The sequence below is a fragment of the Nematolebias whitei genome, chromosome 23, assembly GCF_014905685.2.
Source record: "Nematolebias whitei isolate Nwh7 chromosome 23, NemWhi1, whole genome shotgun sequence".
Lineage (NCBI taxonomy): Eukaryota > Metazoa > Chordata > Actinopteri > Cyprinodontiformes > Rivulidae > Nematolebias > Nematolebias whitei.
This window is the reverse complement of record NC_056520.1, coordinates 7,695,486-7,703,890: the sequence shown is the minus strand read 5'-3', so window position 1 is coordinate 7,703,890 and position 8,405 is coordinate 7,695,486. Positions and strand designations below refer to the sequence as shown.

The window sequence follows — 8,405 nt, the reverse complement described above, 5'->3', positions numbered from 1 at the left end:
CTCCAGAGTTAATATATGCACAGTTAGCTCCAGAGTTAATATATGCAGCATTAACTCTGGAGCTAGTGTGTGCAGTTAGCTTCAGAGCTAATTTATGCAGACTTCGCTACAGAGCTGATGTATGCATGCACAGCTTTAGCTCCAGACTTAATTGTTAGATAATGCGCAGCGTTAGCTCCAGTTTTATGCGGTCAGCTCCAGAGCCAACATGTGCAGCATTAGCTTCAGAGCTAGTTTAGTCACAAGTTGCTAACGTTTCAAAATGATGATTGTCATAACTTTAAGCCTCGACTCCTTTTGTTTTAATACCTGCTGTACATACTACATTATCAGTTTAGAGAAATTATTTATTCGTGACCAGATTATTGAGCTAACGACTAGTGCATGCTGGGCCAAAACCAAAGTGGATCTCTGCTGTTTTAAGCTCATGCTAACTCTGATTTATAAACGTTCCCATCACCATCAGTACACATCGAGGTTTTTCCTAACAGAAATACTACGACTGTTGCAAGAGGTGCTACAGCTAGCTGCTATATAGCTTGTCTGTACAGGATAAACTTTTGGTGCAGGGAAGCCAAAGTCAACTAAAAATCAAACATTTAAATTATTTTACGACATAAATTCATCTCAGGGTCAAATTCTTGGGAATTTGGCTGCAGACTGAAGCTTCAATGACCACGAGAACATCAGCTAAACCCATGAATCCTTTATTAAATACAACATATTTGCGACGTGTAGGAGAAGACACGGACATCCTTCAGTTTGGCCCCTCGTCAAACTTCGGCTCTGTGGAAATGAAACGGTCAAAATTAATTTAGAAAAAACCACAACGTCAAAAGAACACAGAAGCGCAGGAATAAAAAGCCTCTGGAGGTGACGTTTCTGTCACCATCTCTGCTATTTTTAGACCCAGATGACAGCGCATCTGTTCAGAGGCAGAAGAATAAATATTCATGGCGCTGAGCTATAAACCGTGTCGAAGCAAAAAAACATTTGCGTCATAATAACCGCGCCTCGCCGTTACACCGGCACTGCGGCTATTAGTGCCTTTATTGCGTGAAACTAAGTGCGTATAAACTGCTGGCGGCACAATATTTACCCTCCGGGGACCAAGAAAGCACTTTCCCTAATTAGAATCATAAATCAGGAGCTTCTACGAGGAAGGAACTCTGGCCTAAACTTCCATATTTTAACCGTTCCATAAATAACTTTCACCTAAACTATAAAATTAAACTCTCCGTCAGAAGTCTGTCCTTCTGTAAGAAGCTGATATAGAGATAAATTAGTGTCAGGAGCATTCAGACGTGCGTACAATAAGAACTAGGCCTGTCACGATAAAATTTACTGGGCAATTAATCGTCTCAACAATTATTGCGATAAACGATAATATTGTTTGAAATTTGACAATAATTAGTAATTATTGTCAAATTTAAGAAGAAATGTCGATTTGTTTTGAGTGTAGTACCTTGATTTTGACCACCAGATGGCAGTATAAGTGTTTGAACAGAAGGATGGATAGTGAGGGAGCGAGCAGCGTGTCTCTAAGAAAAATGGGAGGGAGGCCCCTTGACGTGACATGGGCTGTCTCTCCTTTTTTCATTCTCAAAATGGCGGACGCTCGGTGTGATTTGAGCTCTTTAGCATCGCATTTTTCACACAAAGCTTTTAATAAAAAATAAAAAAAAACAGTCAAGTTCTCAACTTCTTTTCGCAGAAAAAACAAATTTTTAGATGAAAGCACGGGTTTCAACCACGAATTTGAGCGTCGACAAGACGGAGGTTTTTCCCCCGACGTCGGCCTGTTAGCTTAGCTCGTAGCTTAGCTGCTTTTAACGATCCAAAAACGTGATTTTTGGATTGTTAAAACGGATTTTAAAGAGAAAAGAGGAAGGGAAGAGCACCGGAGTTGAGCCTTTTGTCATCCGGTGTCTTCAGTAGAAAGAGCGAGACATGAAAAAACGATAAAGCCGATGTGATTAATTGATTTATTGCGACAGGTCCAACACAAAAAGTACTGGAAATTAGATTTTTCCTGTAATTTCCACAAAATTTTAATTTTGTAAACGTCCCACAATGGGTAGGTTATTCTAATGTTGGAAAGGGACATTTTTCCTTCTTTATCTTCGTCAGTGAGCACGTACAGGAAACGGTCGTCGGCGTATGCATTTAGTCTTTTCTCAGTAACTCAAAGCTAAGATGTCCCAGCTTTTCACCTGCATTGAACGCAGCGTTACCTTTGTGGATCTGGAGCGGTAAAGTCTAAAAAGCCTCGTTCGCAGGCAGATGATCCGTGATTTGTGCACGTGCACGACAGGTTGTAAAGCGCAGCTACTTTTGAGATTAATCCATGTCCGTACTCTTCTTCTCCCCTGGACAATATTTCAAACTTTTGATCTTTTAAAACCAGGTTTTTTTTGTTCGTCTTTCCATCACAAAGTAGAAAACCCAAACCAACCTGTGAATTTGAAGGTGGGGAACTGGTTGAGGTCTCCCCCGCCGTAAAGCCTCTGCAGCTTGGTTACTTCCTGAGAGAGGTTCTTCTGGTAGGCGGGGCCTGCGTCCACGATGCCACCGGCAGCCCTGAGGGAGCCAAGGCACCAAGCAACCATCAGAACCCATGAGAGCAACAATGACGCGGGGAGGGGGCCCTGAAATAAAATGTGAACGGTGTGCCATGAAGGAGTTTAACGAAGCTGCTCAACTCCAGAGGATACAGGTAAAGAGTTGAAGAGATGCTTCAAGTATCATTTGACGCTGCTTCTGTGCAAAATACACCAATATTTTAATTAGCAGCTCGTGTTAAAGATATTTATTGTCGAGATATAACAGAAGAAGATTCATCCACGATGTTTCCAGTTACATTGTAACCAGCTCTAATGTAACGCCCGACACCCGCACGCAACATACAAACATGGCGCTCTGCTGCCCCCGACAAACTCCGAACAGACGAGCGCCTCCCAAGGCAAAAGCCTGTTAAGTCTAAAAGGTCTTCAGTAAAAACAACAAAGATTAGATTTAGAAGATGAGCTCTTCCTTCCTTCGTCTAAAACTCTACTTGTGTTTCGTTTTTCCGACCCCGATAAGAACGGTGCATCGGCCATTAACGTCTCGATTTCAGCCGACAGCATATTTCCGTGCAACGTTATCATTTACGACCAATTCATACAGAAAATTTAACTTGACCTGTTCAAGAGCAGGTTCGTCCAGCTCGGACGTTAACCTCACTTCACAGCACACCCTCACAAAGCGTCTCTTTCATCGTGGCCGATCTTTACGCGCGGACTCGAATCCAAATACTTTCACTTCAGAGGTCATTTCATGCCGGAAAGGAGTTGCGTATCGTGAACTGACTTGCTCTTGTTGTTGTACTCCCGGATCTTGTCCAGGAACAGTTTCTGGACGGGGTCGAGCTCCTTGGCTTTGTTGAAGACGACGGCGGAGAGGCCGATGTTCCTGCGCAGGGTGAGGCTCGCAGCGGAGCGCAGCGCCGAGGAGAGCAGGAACAACCGATGAAGCGCCATCTGAAGGAGGAAAACCATCTCAGATCAGGACTGCCATCTCGGAACCGTCCATCTTTTTACGCAAGAGCGCACGTTTTAAGTTTTAGACAAATAAAAATCCTAAATCGTGAAGGTTAGTTAAATGTGAAGTTTTCAAACTGAGGTGAAAGTGACCCTGTGGTAGTAAAACTTATTTAGTCAAGTTCTGGATCTACAGAAATATTTATAAACTAGGCAACATTATCTTTTTTTTGTCTTATTTTAGTTTATTTGTCAAGGTCCACCTTTCAGTTATTCTCATTTCTTATACAGTAATAGACATTTAGAATAAACTAATAACATTAAAAGTTATTATTAACCTTAAACATGTAAAAAAGCATAACACAAATAGGTTTTTTAATCCAACATTGTTTAATTCAGCAAAAATCTTCTAAAAACCTGAAACTACTTCCCCTCTGAAAGTCTTAATGTTGTCAAACTCAGTAGACCTTCAAATATTTTAACAACAAATACACGTGACCTGCAAATAATATTTATAAATGTGAAGAACTCAGTAAATTTATAAGTTAAGAGCTACAAGGACGTTCAACTCATTTTAGCGTTAGCAACAGCTAGCTCTTTTGATGCTAACTTCTACTATAAACGGTTCAGAAACGATAGAGCAAACATTTATTTCAGCTTAAAATAACACCGTCACTGTGGCAATTTGATATATTTTATTAATTATTGTTCAACTTTTCGAGCAAAGGCAAAATGTTGACTTCACCACACACGCAGCTGCTAATGCTAAGTTTGTTTAAGCTAACGCGGCGGAGCTTTTAAGCGAAACTCTTTAATCTGGAGCTTTTTTTTTAAATACTCCCGAATTTGCAACAATTACATGCACGCATTTAAAAGAACGCAAGGCAGTCACCAACAACAGAAATGTTTTATATTATATTGATAGCAATCTTAAAAAGTCGTGCTCACCTTGAGTTTGACACTCGGAGCTAAAAGAGCCTGATGTGGAGAACCGCGGTGGATTGTGGGTAAGGGCGAAAGTTTTTAACGATTCTACTGCGCATGCTCAAAAGTAGTATTTAGCGATGCATTGTGGTCTAGATATTTTATGCGTATTTCCGGTTCATTTAACGTGAAATTAACTTTTAATTCGTTGCGTATTTTCGTTAACAATGACTATAGGATCCCCATCTCAATAAACATGAATAGTTAATTCGCTTTATGAACAATTGTTATTCTACCAATGCATACCGGAAGTTGCTATGACTATATGGGTAAGTGAGGCCAGACTGGTCTGTTGTACTTAATGGACACTAATGGTTACATGTTAAACTACGAACAATTCTATCCCCCTAAAGTTGAATTTACTTAAAGCTTTACCAAAACAATGTATTAATCAGATTCAAAATATAACAGCATACCATCCTATAATGGAATATCAAAATATTAGCCACCACACAATTAGAAGCTGTCTAAATTAAACTTTATTCCATGAGAAAATAAATAAAAATAACATACTTTGCAAATAAAAAAAATCAATAGAGGTGTTAAGAACTATTTAAAACTCCCCATACAACCAAAGGCTAAAGAACCACTTTAAATGTTTAATGCAGTTTACCCCTCCAAAGAGTTACTAAGAAATTAATTAATATTTATGATAAGAACTCATTTTGAGAAAAGGATATAGAAACAATAGACCATATCTTCTATGAATGCAACAAAACCAAACTTATTTTGGAATCACTTCTGAAAATGACACTTCCTGCATCTATTTCCAGACGTGGTCACATTTGGAGTATTATTGAAAAACAAAAAAATGGAACTCTTTTGTAATCTGATATTTTGTCTGGCAAAAGTATTTAGTCATTAACAGAGAGTGCTAAGATCATCCCCAGTTTTTAACTTTTTGTTAAATCTGAATTCCAGTTATATTTGAAATCTCAAACGCCTGTATGAAATGTTAATGAAAGTGCCCACTAATGCATGTTAATCCTAATCCTAATCTATATACCCCCCTTGTATTTTTTTAAATTCTATCAATTTTTACCTTGATGTTCCCATATCCAAGTCTGCCTCTACTATGCCCTTTTTAAATTTACATTTTTGGAGTTCAGAACGAGCCCAAACCATCACCCTTCCACCGCCGTGCCCATGAATTGCCATATTTGGTTTTGATATTTTCTTAAAAAAAAAAGTGAGGCCAGACTTTACGCATGCGCAGTGTTCACGTCCCTTGCTCAGTGATGTTTTTAAATTACATTACCCGTCAGGATAATAGCACATTATATCTATTTTTATTTTTTTTTAAAAAAGAGAATTTTAATAAGGTCATGCAACCGAATATAATATAAAAGTTATGTTCTAAAGATTTTTATTTAGAAATTGGCTGCTTTTTAGCTCAGACCCTCGTTAAAGAACATTTAACAGGAGCTCTAGAGTTCATCTGTTGTGAATGACTTCATGTTGAAGTACCCGTGAACTCAAAGGGAACAAAACGGAACGACTCGGACGTGAATGAATAAAAATAAAACGAGGACAAACGTTTCTTTGTATGTACATTCAAAACTTTAATAATGAGTACGGTGTAGAAAGCGTTTCCTCAGTCGATGCAAATGGCCCGCACGATATTACACAGTAGAAAACAAAAACAAATGTACAGCCCACAGGAAAAGGAAAAGAAAATCCTGCTTTCTCTTCTACTCTACTGCCCTCTGCTGGGCTTCTATTAAAGCACAGACCCCACAGCTGCAGCCCCCCCAAAACGAACACTCCCCCCCCCCCAGCGCTTCCTCAGACTGGGCGAAGGGGGTCTCACGGCGTTTCTTTACGTGCGAACATACGTCGGCGCTCCTGCTCCTCGGAGCAGTCGGGGAGCGGGGAAAAGAAAGACGGAGGCGGCGCGGGGAGGGAGGGGGGTGAAAATCCATTATATACACACAGACCGCCTGAACGGAGGAGTCCTCTCCTCTCCTTCCTCCTCTTCTCCCAGCGCTCGACCTATTTGATCTACAGAAAGCAAAACGACGACTCGACTGAAAAGGAGGAGGAAGAAAAAAAAAAACGTACAGAAAAAAACACGAACATGCAGAATTACTCCTCTAAACCCGACGCGCTGCTTTTTCGCAGCTCAGACGTGAAACGATGAGAATCGGGAGCGATTTCAGGTGAAAATTCAGAAAAAGGCAAAGCCAGCGCCCCCCACCCCACCCACCGCCGGGCCATGCAGCTTCAGGAAACAAAACCGTTTCATCGCCTCTTCTCTCAAATCGGCCACTCGGAGGACACGAGAAGGTTTTTTTTTTTTTTCAAACCGGTCTTTTTATTCACAGACGTACAAAGTTACATGCTCAGAGCCTCGTCAGTATCTGCACCGGACAGTGAGGCAGGAAGTGTTTTTATATCAGATTCAAGGTCAAGACGACCTTTTCAGCCGTGCACCTGCAGGCTCCTCTCTGAGCATTAACTCACATTCATTTAACTTTAGTTGGAGACGAACATCCATAAACTTTTACCCGACATGCCCCGCCCCCTTGTTTGTGGGTGCTCTGACATGCCCCGCCCTTTTGTTTGTGGGTGCTCCGACATGCCCCGCCCACCTGTTTGTGGGTAATAACCTTGGTAACTCTGCTGCAAACTTTACGCGATGAACCAGATTTGTTTCCGTCCTTAGGCGTCGTGAGGACGCTAAATGTAAAATCCCGCAAGAATGACAATCTACAGGTGTTTTTTATTTTTGTAAATCCAGTTGTCATGCACGCTACGGAGAACAGCGAAGACTTCAGCAACGTTACACGCCATTAAAAATAAACATGACTTTACGTCGGTCGGTCTATTCTGTTTTTTTTTTTTTTTTAATTTTCTGTCTTTTTTGAAAAAACAAAGTGGAAACGAGGAACTCTTCGTCTCCCGATGCGAGAGCCTCGTGTGACTTTAACACAGCCCAGCTGTCGTATGAAGATGGAGACGATGGAGAGGAGGGGGTGATGGAGGGGGAGGGGGGGTACTTTAGCTCCAGTGTGGACCGTGGGGCCAACGCCTCGTTTAAAACAAACGCTCCACGTTGAACGATCGGCGTGCGGCCGAAAAGAAAAGCCCGGCCTGACGCCGGCCCTGAATCAGTGCGGAGAAAATCGGGTTTTGTTTTTTTGCGTTGACCCCCCCCCCCCCCCCTCGGCGGCGGTTGGGGGGGGCCTTCTTTCTGTACGTCAGCAGGCCCAGACGGGAGCGACGTGTAAAAACTCATTTTATCGAAGAAAACAAAAATTGTGAAGTGAACGAACGGAGAAAAGAAAAAAAAAAAAAAGAGACTGAAGTCGCTCCGAACGCTCGATCTCAGATCCTCTTGGAGACGTGAGGCCGGTTGTAGGGGGAGGGGGTGTTGATTGGGGGGGGGGGGGGGGGGGGTGATGGTGCGTTCATGTGTCTACACGTGACGTTCTGCTCAGTTCTGCATCTGCTCGAAGAACTTGTAGGTTGGGTTTTCGTAGCCGTTCTGCTGCATCTTGGACAGGTGGCGCTCCTCGGGGGTGACGGCGGCGTCCACCTGGACACAGAAAGGGGCGGAGTTACTCACAGAGAGAAGCTCGGGTGTGTGAGGTGCACGTGACAGCTTTAAAAAGTATTACCACTCGACTGCAGGTTTTTTTCCTCACCTCGATGACCCCGTGGTGGATGGAGGTGTACTGCTTCTTCCTCAGCATCACCAGGGTGATGACGATCACGGTTGCTATGACGACGCCTCCAACCATCAGGCCGATGATGGCCCCTTTGTTGGAGCCGACGTCCTCTGCGAAGAAGACCTGCGGCCGGCAATGAAGGGCAGATGGTCAGCGGAGGTCAAGATTAAAGTTAAATTATGCAGATTAAACAATAATCCAGATTAAACAACTACTCAAATTAAACAAT

General features: G+C 42.2%; 2 protein-coding genes across 2 annotated transcripts in view; both read right to left on the bottom strand.

Moving 5' to 3' along the window:
• Positions 1 to 686: 686 nt before the first annotated feature.
• Positions 687 to 4,530, bottom strand: atp5pf (ATP synthase peripheral stalk subunit F6). The gene is made up of 4 exons (XM_037696328.1): positions 4,470 to 4,530; positions 3,352 to 3,521; positions 2,456 to 2,580; positions 687 to 786 (listed from the first exon to the last, which is right to left on the bottom strand). Exons 2-4 carry the CDS (start codon positions 3,519 to 3,521, stop codon positions 758 to 760), a joined length of 324 nt encoding a protein of 107 aa, XP_037552256.1. The 5' UTR covers positions 4,470 to 4,530; the 3' UTR covers positions 687 to 757.
• Positions 4,531 to 6,046: 1,516 nt separating this feature from the next.
• The window catches only part of appa (amyloid beta (A4) precursor protein a), a gene marked incomplete in the record, with an annotated part of 45,582 nt that continues 43,223 nt past the window's right edge, over positions 6,047 to 8,405 (bottom strand). The window contains 2 exon segments of the mRNA XM_037696669.1: positions 6,047 to 8,043; positions 8,153 to 8,299. Coding sequence (XP_037552597.1) covers positions 7,942 to 8,043; positions 8,153 to 8,299 — 249 coding nt within the window.